This window comes from Myotis lucifugus, unplaced genomic scaffold (genome assembly GCF_000147115.1).
Source record: "Myotis lucifugus unplaced genomic scaffold, Myoluc2.0 scaffold_120, whole genome shotgun sequence".
NCBI classification, from domain to species: Eukaryota; Metazoa; Chordata; class Mammalia; order Chiroptera; family Vespertilionidae; genus Myotis; species Myotis lucifugus.
The window spans coordinates 2,031,308-2,049,144 of NW_005871168.1; the positions used below are offsets into that span (position 1 = coordinate 2,031,308).

Sequence of the window (17,837 nt, forward strand, 5' to 3'; positions counted from 1 at the left end):
TTTCTTTTTTATGTTCTCACCACACCATTGTAATGTCTACAGCTCGCCCTGTTGGTAAGTAGCCATCCTTCTATCCATTTAGCATGGCTTTGTACAGTTCTTCATAACTCATGCATAGTAGAAATTGACAGAATGAAATATATTCATCCCTGTTAAAATATTGCTTGAGGGACTGTCTTCTGTAAAAGTTGTTTCTGATCTTTTCATCACTTTGATAAACAATTTTGTAGTGACTTCTGCTATTTTAACAATGAATAGCTAACAATTTTCTTCTAAAAGAATATATGAATGGTTAATATTATAAACTGCAAACTTTTCTTGAGAGAAATACAATACTCCCTTTTCTGGTATGTATAAAATAATCAATTATTAGTTATGTTTGATATTCAAAAATTAGTTATGTATGAATAAATTAAGAAGTTCGATCATTTTGTGTACTTCCCTTATTTTAAGCTGTTTGGGGTCTTTGCTTTTTAAGAGCATTTTAACTGCTGCATACTTCTTATCTGCATACCTATTTAAATACATTTAGTAGAATGCTTCAAGTTATTATAAATAGTTATTTAAACTAAGAGGAAAAGAAAGTAATGAGCTATGTTCTTTGGCATGAAAAGTTTTTGGTTTCAATATATTTCATCCTTCATTTGGCTTTGCAAAATTGAAGTGAACAGCTTTTGCTTGCAGTAATGTAAGTGGTTATTATTGGTAAATATTTGGAAGATAAATTATTTTTAAATTCATTGATTTAATAACCTGTCTGCATTTTTTGAAAGTTTAGCTTAACCTACCAATAAATGTGATTAGGTAAAAGAAACCTTGGTAATCCTATATAATAAAAATATAATATGCAAATTGACCAACTAGTGGCTATGACACGCACTGACCACAAGGAGGCAGATGCTGACTGCAGGAGCTGCCTTCTGTTGGTCAGGCGCTCACCCAGAAGCTGGGCTCACTGCTGGTGAATGCAGTGGTAGTGGCAGGAGCCTCTCCTGCCTTCGCTGCGGGCAGGCCGTAAGGAGCAAGGGGTCCTGGACTGTGAGAGCCCCAGACTGCAAGAGGGATGTCTGACTGCCAGCTTAGGCCCAATCTCTAGGGGGATTGGGTCTAAGCCAGCAGGTGGACATCCCCTGAGGAGTCCCGGACTGTGAGAGGGTGCAGGCCAGGCTGAGGGACCCCCCTCCCCCAGTGCATGAATCTCGTGCACTGGGCTTCTAGTTGTGTTATAGGTAAATGAATAGATATATGCATAAATGGATGGATGGTTGAATGAATGAACGAATCTAATACACTGCTTCTTTATTACACCAAGATATCTCAGTAATTTACTCAATTCAACATAGCTTTATAAATGTTCCATCTTACTTTAAAAGCTTTCTTAATATACTGGCTTGTCATTCATTGTTTGATGCATATTGGTCCAAATTTATAATCTTCTTTCCCATTTGTTGAAACATGACAAACTTTATTATTATATTAAATTCGTGCACTTGGGGGGTCTCTCAGCCCAGCCTACACACTCTCTCAATCCAGGACCCTTCGGGTGGGGTCCAGTCCCATCACAGCATGGCTCTGTTTCCCCAGAGCCTGCAGGCGGGGAGAGGGACCAAGATTTCCAGATCACAGCATGGCTCTGTTTCCCCAGAGCCTGCAGGCGGGGAGAGGGACCAAGAGGCCAGTCCAATGGCAGCATGGCTCCATTCCCACAGCTCCCTCCTGCCGCCACGCTGCAGGCCAGGACTGACTCCCGCTGCGGCAGCCAGGACCCAGGACTGACTCCTGCCATGTGAGGCCAGGACCCAGGACTGACTTCCACCGCACCGGCCGGGACCCTAGCCTGGTGTTCGGTCATCCATCCAGATGTTTAGGTCGTGACAGACACTGCCTCTTTATATATTAGGATAGTATATACTTACATGGATAGAAAGTATAATAAAATCAAACTTTGGTTTCTCAACCTGAATTTTTGCTCTAGTATTTCTGAGCAGTAATTTCTTTGTCAGTTATTTAATATCCTTGATTCTCAGATTCTTTGTCTATAACATGGGGAGAATAATACTGACTTATAAAGCTGCTGTAGGAATTAATTTAGTTCAAGATTGATAATTTATGTGAATTTTTATGCCAACATTGGTTAACATATTCCTAGTTTCTGAGAAACATTTTTTCACATTTTAATATTTTTGAAATACAGTTATGGCTTACAGTTAATTGAACATAAATGGCAGACTTTTTTAAAACACAATTATTAAATTGGTCATGCTTTTTCTATTGAGGTTGTTAGAAAAATGAGGAATAGATTATAGTTTTAAGCTTCATTTTTTGTATTTATAAGAATTCATGCTACTGTGATAACTTTGCACATTATGATATGGCATCAAAAATCAAGAAGTGAATGGGAAATAATAAAATAATAACTACAAATTAACAGGAAAAATCACATTTAATTTATATATCTTTATATAGAGTAACCATTTGCCAATGAACCATGACCACTTGATTTATATTATTTCTAAAGTCCCCCCCAAATAGAACAATTTGTTAATAATTTCAAATATATTTTAAACTCATAAATACAAAATATATTGTTTAGAAACTATTATGCACATAGAGTAGTATTAAGATGCATTTGTCATGTCCAAGGCATTTTACAAGTTATTTCTGTTTTTTATTCTGTTTCAAATGATTTCTTAGATTCCCATTGGACTGGAACTAAAGAATAGCTTCTTGACACATTATACTTTATTCTGGGAAAGCCTGTCATTTAATAAATCTATTTCAAATGACGTATGACAATGTTCAGAAATATGAAGAACTATACTTTAAACTTGACAACTACTATTAATTTTGAAAACTGAATGATGGATATGCTGTTATTGGATCACCAAAGGAGAAACTGATAATGAAGAAATTAGCCTGCTTTTTCTTTACATCAACTTTGTACATCAATTTTAATTCAGGAACTCTAGATATGTCACCTTTTATTGAAAGGTCCAAAGATACAAATCAAATAAAATCTAATTAAATATTGAAATAATAGAAAACTACATACATTAATGTTAATATTTGATAGTGGACTATGTAAGTTTTTCAACTTTGAATCTCTTACCAATAACTTTAAAGGTAAAAATTGCAGAAAAGGGAGAAAAACAGCTGAAGATATACGTACCAAGTACATAAAATTTATAAAAACTTCAGTGAGTTGTTCCTATCTAAAGCTTTCAAATGAAAATTAGAAATATATGCAGATTCCAGAATACTAATAGATTCAGGAACCAATGCCTACATTGTATGCCAGATGCAACTTTGGTAGTCTGTGTGGAAAGTACATTTAGAAATCATTATAAACCTCTAAATCGGGACTTTTGTCCAAATGCATGACTCCTGTGAGCTGTATCTGAGTTAAAGAATTGGCAAATCTATGTACTTTACAACTGGAATAAACTCGTCTGGCTTGTGCTTTTGAGAATGTAAGAATAAGTCTTGATGTAGTAGAGGATCCTCAGTGTGGAAAATATTACTGAAAGCCGACAATCACACGCTTGCCAATGGAGGATAGCATTCTCCAGATTTCACTTACTCGTCTTCTGTGTGTTCTACACTTCAAAATGAGCCCTTTAATCCAAGTCCTTATTCACTGGTTACCACAAAACCTAGACCAGTGATGGCGAACCTATGACACGCTTGTCAGAGGTGTCACGTGAACTCATTTTTTTTGGTTGATATTTCTTTGTTAAATGGCATTTAAATATATAAAATAAATATCAAAAATATAAATCTTTGTTTTACTATGGTTGCAAATATCAAAAAATTTCTATATGTGACACGGCACCAGAGTTAAGTTAGGGTTTTTCAAAATGCTAACACGCCGAGCTCAAAAGGTTCGCCATCACTGACCTAGACAAATGCCATTTAGGTCACTAAAAATTCACCAGCCCTTCCTATGGTTTTGCCCTTTTACTGTCCTAGAGGCACTCTTTATATGAAGAGCAACAGTACATCCTAGGACACAGGTAACTGTAAGTGCTGAAATATTCATTTATTTAACAAACACTTCTGATTAGGTAATTGATAGAAGAAAATGATCTAAATAGGGACAAATATCTCGCTTCCTATACCCATCTGTCTTATTTTCAGTTGGAAGTCTTTCCCAAGCTTAAAAATAAAAAAGAACATCTATTTTGGAGATGGGCAACACATTTTTTCCAGCAGCAACTCAAAACATGATGAGTAATTTGGAAAAGAACCGGCAAATCTACCAGCTGCCTTGCTTGTGAAGCTGAGCCCTGCTTCGTTCAGCATCTCAAGCACCATATGCTAGGTGCTGATTGCCTCCAGTGTGGAAACTAAAAGCTTCACTTGTTTCAAATATCAAAAGCAAACTGACAACACATAACTTTAGAGAAACTTCCAAGTATTTCTAATTTAGTGACTCAAAAGTATGTTTCCTTTGGATATAAGAATATAATTGTCCACACATGCTTATAAACAAGAGTTTATAAGTATTGAGAAAAATGTTTCCTTTGGATATAAGAATATAAATATCCACACATGCTCATAAGCAAGAGTTTATAAATATTGAGAAAAATATGTTTTGGGCAAAATCCTCATATTTTATTATTATTATTTTAAAGAAGCAGCCACTATTCTAAACAGAAATCTACAAGAACATATATTTTTCAAATCCTTTAACTGCTCAAATACAAAAATTAAATATATATTAATTTTTGAAAGTTCTATTTGAAGTGCAGTTTTGTTTTAATATGCTCTGAGCATTTTATTGAGGCCACCAAGAAGTTCAATGGAAAAAGAGTGTTTAAAAACTCATTTAGGGAAAATTATAAAACAGACATTACTCTAAGTCTTAGAGTAATGCAACTGATATTTTCCACACCACTGCGCTGCACCCAGCCTTGAAAACTAAAAAAATTGGGAAACATGTAGGTATCTTGTAAGAACCCTTTCATGCTGAGATCCACTTTTCTGCAAAAGACATCCTGAGTCTTAGGTGGAAACCTATGTTTTCACTCCCTGCAGACGTTCTTTGGACAAGCTGTTACCCCATGACCTGAGGTAATCATCTCCCCCCTACAAGTACTAATGTTTCCTGCATCTGGCACTAATTAGCTACTTTATGCAGAGTCCCATTTAATTATTTTTAAGCATCACGTTTTTCATTGCTCCTTATGTTTTGATTAAATAGCAGTTTAGAACAGCAAGAACATTCTGTTTTGTCTTGTATATTCCAACAGTTTCCATAATGTGAAACATTCAACATATCTTAAGTTAATATTCATTTTTGAAGAAAAAACAAGTACTGGTTACTTCACATGCTTAGCTGGTTTTAGCCACTGACGTGATTCTCTTGGAAGGGCCTTGTGTGTTTAACAATGTCTGCTCATTGCCTCTAAATTAAAGAATAGGTATGACATTATTGAGTCAGACTTTCTTTTCCTCACACTTTAGTGAAAATGTTTCATTGTCTTGGTATTGACTGGTACTATAACGAAGTCTGGGGCTTAAAGAATATATTTATCCTTGTCCGGGATGCTCTTTACTAAATAAATACTAATGTAGTTCCTTCTTCCACAACTTTGTTGGGTTAGATCTTGGTCCTGGTCATCCTGGATGCAACAAGCCATTTGAATGTGCAGAGCCATGTTTTAACTTACTCTCTTTTAAGAATATTTTCTCCTGTTTATTTCTGAATATGTTTGTTGTCTTTCTTCTTTTTTTTCAAATACATGAGTTAAATTAACTTTCCTTTGTCCCGATTCCATATTTATTAACTTTTCTATAATAGTTTTAATAATTTTGAATTTTATTAATTTAATTTTATTTATATATGTGTCTTGATGCCTATTTATCAGCTCCCCAACTTTTTAAAGGGCAACTATCATTTCTTCATGTTTCTAAAGTAGAGTTTGCTTCTTTAATTTTATCTTATCTTTTGTTCATTTCCTAGTTAAATTTGAATACAACATTCTTAATCTCTTGTGTTTTAGTCTCTTTATCCTTTTTTTAGTTCTTCATTTCTCATTTTTGAGAGATCCTGTTATATGTAATTTCATTTAGATTATGAACAACTATTTATTCTAAAGTATTTATGTGTTTCCTTGGGTAATTATTGGAAGATACAGATTCTTTATCTCCAGGGGGGAGGGCACCTTAAAATCTTGTAGCAGGCTTGTCTTTTTCTTTCCTTGAATACCTTCTCCCCTGACTTTTAAATTTCAACTGTTAATCTATAAAGCTGTGTCTCAGATTTACCAAGTCTCTCTCTTGATTCCTGATGCTTCTTTCTCATCAAAAGATTGTGGAATGGGCTCTCACAATGTTGACAGATAATTCTTGTAAAATCAGTATTGATAGAGGATTGTGTATTGGGACTAGTTGGTGGTCACAATGTTTTTTCATTTTCCTCCAGACTTGACTATGTTTGGAAGGGGTACTTCACAATTTGGGTTTGGAGATTTTGGCTATGGTAGTTTTCCCATTTTATTCATTTATTTTATTATATTCAATAGAAGAAAGTTGAGCTATAAGTCTTTACCCCATTATCTTAACCTAAATATATAAAAAGTTAAATATTCATTAATTTTGGAGTCTATTCAAGTCAAATAAAATAAACATAAAGCATGTTAACTTAGTAGTTAAAAATCAAAGTTTTATAGCTCTGGCTGGGCGGCTCAGTCATTTGAAGCATCATCCCATAAACCAAAAGGTTGCAGGTTTAATTTCCATAAGGGCACATACTTAGGTTGTTGGTTCATTCCCGGGTTGGGGCACATATGGGAGGCAACTAGTCAATATTTCTCCCTCACATTGATGTCTCTCTTCCTTCCTCTCTCTGTAAAATCAATAAACATTCCTCAGGTGGGGATAAAAATTTCAAATTAAAATATTATAAATAGCAATTATTAGAAAAATGTAAATTATCTGGCCAGAAACAATATTATGAAATTAGTTTTATGAGATTTTACTACCTATTTCCAAAAAGAAATAGCATTAACATCACACCTGTAACAAAGTAAAATGTTTTACTTTTATGAGTAATTTGTAAACAGAAAGAACTATCATGATATATATTATAATATAATTTTATAGTATGTGTGTCTGTGTATATATATTACATATAAAAATGCATATTATATGGATATATATTATGTATACATTAGGCGTATACATTATGTATATATGTACAGATATACATACTGTAAAATATGATGTGCATTACACCTGAGTATTATATCATGACATTTAAATTACTACATTACTTATTTAAACATATAAGTGTTACTCAAGAGAATAGTACATAATTATATTCATTAGAAAATATTAACCAAATTAAATTAAAATTTGAGTTAAATATGTCTTAATGCTGTTTTAAATCTCTCTCATGACATTGCTTCTCAGATATATTCGCGATGTTATTTTCATCTGCCTTATAAAACAATTAGCTCTTTGTCAATAAGTACATTATTATATTTGTCTTTCTGCTGCCTCTAGGTCTAGCATAACGCTATATGTGGTAGGGGCACGTCAAATGTTGGTGCAGTTAATTGATACACACATATGCATACATAGGTAATACTTGCCTAGAAAATGTTTATGCAAGCAGCTTTAAATAGGGCTATAAAAAGATTAAGCAACGTTAATGGTAACAGGCCAATCACATAGTCCTCATTCTGCTAGTAAGAGATAAAATACAACAAAAAGAAGGCACTAATGAGTTAGGATGGTGCCTTACTAAGCGTGTAATTAATGTTATTAAGAAACATTGCAGTTGCATATTAAAATTCCGTTAACTAAGCAGCCCCCAGTATCAGTACATTTGTTTCTTGGTTGCAAGTTTTCCCCCCCTTTTTTATGATTGGCATCTTCATGCAATCTTTTTCTAAAAATATGAGATAATGGGATGTGATCAGCCCTCGTGGTTTCCCTGGATGCTGACATGACAGTTCTGGCAAGTTGACAGGTTAAGTTAGTGAAAATGGATGTCATCTCTCACCATTTACTTGAAAAGCCATTGTTAAGCTATAGATTTTTCCTCCTCACCTCCACACTTACATCCTCTTCTACCATGATATGAGAAGTTTTCCCAATTAAGGATCAAGAAATAATTTTTTTTACTACCCTTTGAACTATTCTTCTGCTGGAAAAAAAAAGATTTTTTTTAAAAGAATAATAAAAATATCACTTTATTTAATAATTTACTAGATTTTAAGCTAATACTATTTTTCTTTAGAATCAATAGTTACTTAAAGAAAACAAAGTTTTATTATTTTATAAATTGTATTTCTTCTTATTATAGTATCTTAGTCAGAAAAGTAAGTAGAAAAGTAAAGCTACTATTAGTAAAAGACAGAATAACCTGGAAAAAATGAGATTTGCAACTCAACTCAGAATCTGTTTAAAATTCTGACAGATTCTCTAAGAAGTTCTCAACTTATAAATTTTGTATAATTCAAAATTTCTATGAAATTTGCATGTTGCCTCTCAAACTGGTTTCCTATATTTACATGATTTTTTGTATTTACCTATAATTAAAGTGAAATATATTTTAGTAATTTGAAATATAATACATTTCAAAATTATATATATATAGTGTACTTTATGAGTTAACTTTCACATTTATTGCAATTTAACCTTTAATGATTAAATTGGACTTGCTAAAGCCAGGAAAGACCATTTTACATAAAAAAGTACATGGTTTCCCTAACATAACCTTATATGGTTTCACTAACGTGATCCTTCAGTTGCAGAAACTTCAATTGGACCGACAAAGAGCAGTGAAGCCAGGCGAGGGTAAGGGTGCCCCGGTGCACTGGAAACCTCCTATCTCTAACATAACATATAGAGTTCCTCTGTGAGGAATAGCCTCCCACCCTTCCTTCCTTACCAAGTCAATGTCTAGCTCGCTTTTTCTCTTTCTCAATGCCTTCCTGACAGTTGGAGATAGACTGAGTCAGGTTACTCTCATAATGGTGGACATCCTGAATTTCAACACTTAGCATGTTCACCCTGTTATGTCATGTTTGATTGTTTTTATGTGAGTTTCCTCTGGTTGGCACTGAGTTCCAAAAGTCAGAGATCTAAGTACCATCAGAACTGGACACAAAATAAAATCAATAAATTTCTGCATAAAATAATTAATTAGTTATGAGTTAAAGTACCAACCAATATCTGAATTTATTTCTACCACAGTTTTATTACCATTATGTTTACCAAAAGTTAGGGCCAAGTACAAAATAGCTATGTGTGTATAGCTATTTACTCTAATAGTGATTTTATATGCTTGCCTATGAGATCCAAAAGTGCAAGATATTTTGAGCCTGATTTGACTTTACTCTTTTCAAAGGCATTCTGTCTGTTCTCTAGATCACAATAGAATCATTTCATTTTGATATTCTCACTGTACTTTTCAGAGAAGAGCATATTATATGTAAGTATAAATCAAAGAAAATGATTTTAACTGCTATCACAAAATGCTTGCAGATTGTTTTGTGTGTGTCACACGTACCACCAAAATTCAGTACGTGTGACCCCTCCTTAAAATTGTTTTCACAGTTACTATACATGTCAATGCAGACGGCCACTTATAGTATTTTATAGTACACTATGTGATATATTTGACTAGTCTGATGGCCTACTTTAGTCATCAGATTTTGAATAACCAGGAATACTTTTAGTTTAGCTATTATATAAACCCTCAAATTAGTCTTCCCACAATCAATAAATTTCACTAAAAGTGATTTAAAAATGTAGAGTAACAGCTGCATAGTTGCAAAACATCTCCACTTACACAAGGATTGAGTGCAGTTGATATATGTGAGACTTCTCATGGTGAAGAGTAGAATGGGAAGTTCAAGTAGGTTGAAGAATCCAAGGGCTGTAGTCATTCTACTTCCTGTGACCACTTATTTGATTTTCCATATTTATGAAAGCAGTAAACCATTTAGTACTTTTCTTTTTTCATTTCAACATCAAAAAACAATTGTTGAGAGAAAGTGAAAGATATAGATATTGTTTTTATTATGGAACAAAAAGTTTTTAATATTAGCTAAATATAAGGTTCTGGCTAAGAAAGAAACACATCACTCATTTAGAAGAGTTATTGCTATGAACCCAGTAAGAAAATGGTTAACTGGAAAGATAGGAATTTTAGCAATTTAATCATTTGTATTCATTGGATAGTGACAAGTGAATAAAATGTGATTAAATTGGCTTTATAAAAATAATCATTTTAAATCCTATATTCCTAAATTATATTTTCCATTATAAATATATTGCTTCCTGTGAAGTGAATTATATGTTAATAAGTTTCAAATAAAATATTTTATGACATTATGCATTTCCAATATTATTAACAGAAATACTTTTGAAATCAAGTGAAGTGTTAAATAGTAAAAACTAAATAGAATTAAAGAAGTTGAAGAAACAAATAATCATTTATCAATTAGAAGCCACACTGTTCTGATTATAAACTGAGTAAATATTCATCTCTCACTCTGGATCTATATTGCATTTTAATGAAATGACTTTTTGTTAGCCATTTTTTTTTCCGTGGGATATGCCTATAACTAATTTTGGTAGGACTTCCTAGACTGTTGTTACACAATGTCTGTATTTTTCTATATTATTTTAGTCACTCTGGAATGATTACTACTCACTTATAGTATTTGTGGCATAAATTTTCAGTTTGGGTGGGGGAACTTTCTACAGATGGATATATCAGAATCAGTTAGAATATTTTTTTCAAACAACATATTTTCTTTGACATCCCTCCACCCAAATTATTATAATAGTGAGTCACTATCACTGGTGGGAATGTGTCATATCCTTCCGAATGATGAGATGGGGAAAAAAAACCCCACAAACATTGAATATTTGCTTTAGATCAATAATCATTTTTTTAAAAACTCCTGTTCCAAGGCATTCGTTTAATGTTCACTGTTTGGGGCTTTGTTCAGGCCAAATGAAGGCACAATTCAATGCAGAATGGTAGACAGCATCCCAAACCAGTAAGTGCTTACAACTTGAACTGAGGAAGTAAAAACACATACGGGGAGGGAGGTGGGAATAGAGAAACAAGGCAATGCAAAGCAAGGACAAGTACCTGTAAGTAGGAAGAGCACAAGGAAGTACAAGATAAGAGTGTGTTAAGGTTAATCATTGTGGACAAGGTGGATCAAAGGATAATGGATATCAAGATGGGTTAATAGCAAGAGCAAGCAAATGCATATGTGAGCGATTGGAAGTAGACTGGCCTGCTGCAACCCTGGAGTTAGTTTGGGGACAAGTGAGTGCCAGGATGGTAAAATCTTGGGTCAGTTGATGGAAGCCAATACGCTACACTGAGGAAAATAATTTGCAAGCATTTCAATGACAAGCAATAGAAAAAGGACTGTCAGCTTTTGAATCAAGAATTACTGGTATTAAGTATACTTAAGGAAGGTTGTACTTACAGGTATTACAGAGGGAGTAAGATAATAGGTTTTATGCTTTAGTAATGAAAGCAATTTCAGGAAAAACATAATGTTATGATTTTAACAATATTATACCATATTAAAAATCATACCATATAATTTTCATCCTTCTTTTCAGAACTAGATACAACAAATTCTCAGTCAGATTATGGCTTGAAATGAACAAAATTAATGTAGTAGTTCAGTGTTTAGGAGTTCCAACTATGGCATCAGATGGACCTGAAATCAAACCTGATTTCCAACCTATTGCTTTAATCTTTAAAAACACTGTGCACCCTTTATAAGACTCAGTTTACTAGTCTTCACAACACAATGGTAGCAGTTAAGACACGGGGCTCTTTGAATATTAAATAAAATCATGTCTGGGGATGTTTTAGTACACTCGCTGGCACTTAATAAACACTCAATTAATCTAAATTATTGTTATTGTATTAAGCAATTTGTGACTCAGCAAATCTTTCACACAAGCAAATGATGGAAGAGTGTACTTTCTAATTTTCCTTATAGAATGTATCAGAATTTAACAATAAAAATATTAAATAGCACAAGAAGTTGTTTTCTACTTGAGTTTAAGATACAAAGTGCAAAATGTTTATTATTACAAAATAAGAAGCCATTCACTCAGGCACATTATAGTCAAAGAAAGACAGCCTCTGCGTGTGTCTGCAACCATCCTGTCACACATTAATGTATGCAACTGTGCGTGACTGGCTCCGTGTTCATGCTTGCCATAGAAAGTCATATTTTCCCATAAAGAACAACTCTGAACATGATGTGATTAACCTTTAGGGCCCTCCATCCCCTCATCTCCAAGCCCACCTCATGCTTGGCCTTGCTTTCTACTCATGTTCAGCCAACTGATTTCCATATCACCCACTCACTCTCACCAGTGGGAATTAGCATAACAGAGCTGTAGCGTGACTTTGATTGAAGCCAGCTTGGGCTGAATGCAGTATCAAAGCATAATTTAGCAGAAATCAAATCTAATTTACAGCGCATTGTATTTAAATCTCAAAAACCATTTCAAGGAAATGATACCAGACCTCTGATCTTAATTGACCTTTTCATATTTGGGTCTACTTCTCTAGAAATCACACAGCATATTTTTTAATATAGCTATTGTTCTTAAGTTGTGGTGATTGAACACTGAATTGTGCTACTCTGTTTTCTTCATCTCATTTCTTGTTATGGCTGCAGCAATAAGATCTAATCATTTAACAGATTAAGCAAGTAGGTTATTATATCATCATTGCAAAAGATTCTTCTCATGTTTGGGGGTTTTAGAGAGGATATAAATATGCATTTTATAGTCTTTTGTCTTAGATGTACATAAGAGAATTGCCATTTCTGTAACTGGCATATTCTTCTGGACTATAACTCAACCTCTGTAATTCACATCGGGTCTAAATGTGTGTTTTGAATTGTCATCATGAGGACCTAATCGTGTTTCCTTATAGTCAATGAGAGCCATCTCAGAAACTCCATTTAATGTACAGCACACTTTGTGTCCTTGGGCTGTGTTGACAAAATGCCACCTATCTGCCTATTCCCTCCCACTGGTGCTATCAGCCAAGTACTGCCTTTCAAACCATTTTCATGCCACCTGGCAGAAATACTGGAACTGTGAAGTGTTATCAAAAGAATTATTGACGCAGTTTTCATTTCAAAAGCTCAAAACTAAATTCCTCCAGCTGATATCCCATCACAGAAGATTGCAGAGAGAGTCTATAGAAGTAAAAGTGATTGATGCGATCTGTTATGATGGCCACCTTCTGAAGACAAAAGGAAAGAATGGACATTTTCTGAGGTTGAATACTCTGTAAATCTTTTGCTATGTCAAATTATTTAATATCTTAATTTTTTAAATGATTTGGAAAGCATTTGTTCTTGAAAAGCTATTCGAATTTTGGGTAAGAACAGCAGGGATATGTGATCTTCTTGCCCCACTTGGTTGGTAAGAATTGGAGTTTTGCCAGGGCTGGGAGGGCTGTACAACCAGAGGCTTTGCTGCTGGAGGAGTCGCTCAGTTCAGATGGTGCTTGAAGGGGGAAATGGGGAGCAAACACCCACGGTTTTTCCACCTAAAAGCGATGAACAGGGAAAAGCCAGCAGCTAGCCAGCCCCAGATTGCAGTCTTAGATGTCCTGGGTAAGAGCTGAAATAAACTTCCCCCACACACCTCAGTGGCTACAGATCTAGAGACTTGTGCAAGGGAGATCCCTGGAGATAAACCAAGGGAGATGGGAGAACTGGCTGCAAGTCCAAATGACTTCCGGATCCACACGCAGGTCCACCAGGGCAGGCGAGCCTGGCACAGTCTAGCACAAGCTCTGCACAAATCCCCGGCTGACCACTCAGCTCTGCAGGCAGAGGGATGCTCCTTAGGCAGCCAGGATAAAAGTTAAAATAAAAAATAATTAGGCAGATAACCTTAGTGACTACACATCTTAGGAGAAACCATTTCTCCATGTACCCACCATTCAAGTCATCAGCCTATTTAGAAAATACAGTGCTAGTGGAAATGAAAAAGGGTTACAATCATTTTATAAACTATTTGGCAGTTTCTTCAAAATTTGAACACAGAATTAAATGCAGTCAGCATTTCCATTCTGGAATATCTATCAAAAAGACATCAAAATATATATTGGCCCCAACATTTATACACAAATGTTCATAGCAACATTATTCACAATAGTTAAAAGCTGGGAATAATACAAATGGTGAGTGAATAAGTAAAATGTGGTATATCCACACATTGGAATACTATTCAGCAACAAAAAAGGAAAACTCTATGGGATTGGGAGGTGAAATTAGACAAGAGGAAATTTTTGGAGGTGATGAAAGTGCCCCCAAATTGGATTGTAGCAATGTTTGTCCAGTCATAAATTTACTAAAACACATCAATCTGTATATTTACAATAAATAGATTTTGTGGTATACAAATTATACTTCAATATAGCTTTTTAAAAAAATCATCCAAATAAAAAGTCAAGTTACAGATTAGGAGAAGATAATTAAAATTTATACAATCATAGAAAAATTATAATACAGAATATATATGTCCGTAAGTAAATATATGTGCATCTGTATGTGTGTGTGTGAACTCTTATAAATCAACTATAAATAGAAAACACAATTTTAAAAAACGGGAAGTGGCAAAAATTATGAACAAGCAATTCACAAAGAAAACCTGAACAGACAAAAATAAACATCTAAGAGATAACGTATCTCATCCTAATTAAGAAAATATAAATGAAAACCACAATAAAGGAGCAAATGCTGGCAAGGATATGGAGCAACAAGAATTCTTAACCACTACTGTGTAGATCATAAGTAAGTACACTCCTTAGAGAGCAGTTTGACAATGTTGAAGATGCACATTCCTCATCGCCCAGTTATTCCATTTCTGGACACCATGTAAATTCTCAAACATATTTCATAATACCTTAATTTTTTAATTTAAAAAATTATACAGTGATTCCAATTCCAGGAAGCTTAATGTGGCTTCAGTTCTGGTGACAAAAAACCATATGGTATATTAGAAATACAGTGTATTTATAATAACTTGGAATAAAAGTACAATATAAATAAACATCACATGAAAGGCTAAAAATTCAAGAAACTATAATTTTCTGGTGTTTTTAGATTATGTCATTAATAGTAAATATTACAATATGATATTACAGAATTTCTTTGTCCTTTAGAAGTTCTGATGAAATGTTATTATGAATGGTAATTTTCAATGGAATATTTTGCCCATCTTAATAAGGTTTTCTAACCTATACTCCTTTAAATACCATTTTTTCTAAAACATGTCTTTCTATATCTTTCTTGCATAAACATCTTTGAACAAATCTTCATACTTTTAAGGACAAAATTGAAGGTCCTTTAACAGAAATTATATGTTCCTACTTACATCACTTCTGCACCCCTGATTTTATTCTTACACTCCCCCAACACATCCAGATCCACTGCCCTTATGTCTATTTCTCTTTATCACAAACAGTCTTACTTCTGTTCATCAAGTGAACTTTCGAAAGTACATCAAAACACAACTCAAGCATGGCCATCTCTCGACATCTTTCCTCTTCTTTCCTCATTACCTGTTCTAGTTTGCTGCTCTTCTGCGCTTTCCTCCCCAATGCCCTCTGCATTTTTCTATTATATAAATCATACTCTACTGTATTTGTTTTTACTTATTTATTTACTTAGAAGTCTCTGCCATTGGCCAGAACATTATATGTTTTTAATTGGCTTTTATCACCTGTATCAAGCAGAATTTCTCATAATTTAAGTCAATTAATCCATTTTGAATGAATAAATGGATAAATCATATTCTTTAAAATAAGTAAATGCATAGATGTGATCTTTCCCAGTTCATATTTTGGGAGATCTGTTTTAAGGGCTGTGTTAAAATTGTAGGATCTAAATTCCAAAAGCATTTTGCAAAATCACTCATCTACCATAAAATTTTTGAAAACTTCAAAAATCAAATTTAAGGAAGACTGTAGTTATATTTATAGTACAGATGGTAATTTTACTATGATAGATGCAGAGTAAGCATGGCATACTTAAAACTATAAAATAGCTCTAGCTGGTTTGGCTCAGTGGATAGAGCATCAGCCTGCGGACTGAAGGGTCCCAAGTTCGATTTCGGTCAAGGGCACATGCCCAAGTTGCAGGCTCCATCCCCAGTAGGGGGCGTGCAGGTGGCAGCTGATCAATGATTCTCTCTCAACATTGATGTCCTATCTCTCTCTCCTGATCCCTTCCTGTCTGAAATCAATAAAAATGTATTTTATAAAACTATAATATATGTTTGCATTGTTTTAATTTACTGTTTTGTTTGATTATTTCAATGTGTATTACATTTTAAAAATTAAATAAAAAGGACTTTATAACTCCTCTGGGCTCTAAGATTTTAATGATGAGTCATATGAGACAAATTAAATTGTTTCTGATTCAGAGCAGTATAAATGAACTAATAAGCTGAATATGTGACTGTTATTAAAGACTGTGAACTGATTTTGACTATACTGACTTTTTAATTTTTTATAATGAGATGGAAGACATATTACTCACTACTTCTTGCTGTCCGTATTGTCACTTAGCTTGTTTCCCATGGGATTACTAAGAAGTAAATAACTATACATTAACTTTCAACTATTTTTATCCTCATCTGAGGATATGTGGTTTGTTTAAATTGATTTTAGAGAGAAAGAGGAGAGAGAGAGGAGAGAGAAACATTGATGTAAGAGAGAAGTCTATCAGTTTGCTTACCGTAAGCACCCCAACCCAGAACCAGCCTATGGGTATACGGGACGACACTTCCAATGCCTGAGCCCCTGGCCAGGCTCAACTTTTTCTTTATAGACGTAATTTTGTTGGATATTATAGATGACAGAGAACCATCTTAAGTCTTTTTTGGTATAAATATCTGTTGGCTTCACACCTCTACTGAAAAAACGAGTCCTATAGTGTTTAAGAGTTATTCCTAATGTAGTTTTGTAACACTGATTTAACCTAACATTCTTGTTAGAAAGCATAGAACAACAACAAGAAAATGTATCTGCTGATTCAGTGGAATTGTGTGGAAATAACAAGAAGATTGTAAGAAGCAAGCAATTTTCTGAAAATACAAGACAACATAAACCACATGTTCAAATAGACCCTAAATCTGAGTTCTTCATCCTATTAAACAGTCTTCTGTTATCTATATTATAGAAAATTTCACTTAGTAGATGTATTCCTTTTGTCCCTGGGATATGTTGAATGTGATGAATTAGGAGGCAGTATATTGAACACCAAAAAATAAGTTACCACAGCTCTCAGTGACTTTTCTGAAAAAATGCTTAGCGTTCTTCTATGAATGAGTAATAGGCTGTGTGTTTGAGGCTGCCCTCCATTTACTCTGTTCTTGGATCTGCACATATGTGGTCCTGAAGGACTGAAAGAATTCTGAGTAAAGGCCTTTACTGAATGAATGTCGATTATTGTTAGACTTTTTTAGAGTTCAGATTTCAGAATTGTTGCCATGTACACCAGGTTCTAAAAACTAGAATTAATTTTAAAGTGTTTTCTTGGTCTTCAGTTTTCAAACATAAGCAAAGAGTTAAAGTGGAAACAGATGATCAGAAAAAAACATGTGATGAGCATACTGTTTTTTCTGCAATAGGAGTGGTTTTGGTGTGAAGATGTCCTCATGGAAACTTCCAGTTTTACTGTCTACTTTACAATTAGCCCCCAATTTAAACCTAAATTTTCTTGGTATTTTTACCCCCACCCCCTTACTTTCTTTTCTATTGAAGTTACTTGTGTCTAGGTCTTCTTATCTTCACCTACACCATT

The 17,837-nt window shown here is 34.0% G+C and overlaps 1 protein-coding gene across 4 annotated transcripts in view; it reads left to right on the top strand.

Annotated features, from left to right (window-relative positions):
- The window catches only part of ROBO2 (roundabout guidance receptor 2), a 659,470-nt gene that overhangs the window by 512,169 nt on the left and 129,464 nt on the right, over positions 1-17,837 (top strand). For 2 of the 4 annotated variants that reach the window (XM_023758054.1, XM_006093705.3), the window contains exon 7: positions 43-54. The exons of the other annotated variants lie outside the window; for them this stretch is intronic. In XM_023758054.1, coding sequence (XP_023613822.1) covers positions 43-54 — 12 coding nt within the window. The remainder of the gene's footprint in view (positions 1-42; positions 55-17,837) is intronic. 4 annotated transcript variants of the gene reach the window in all.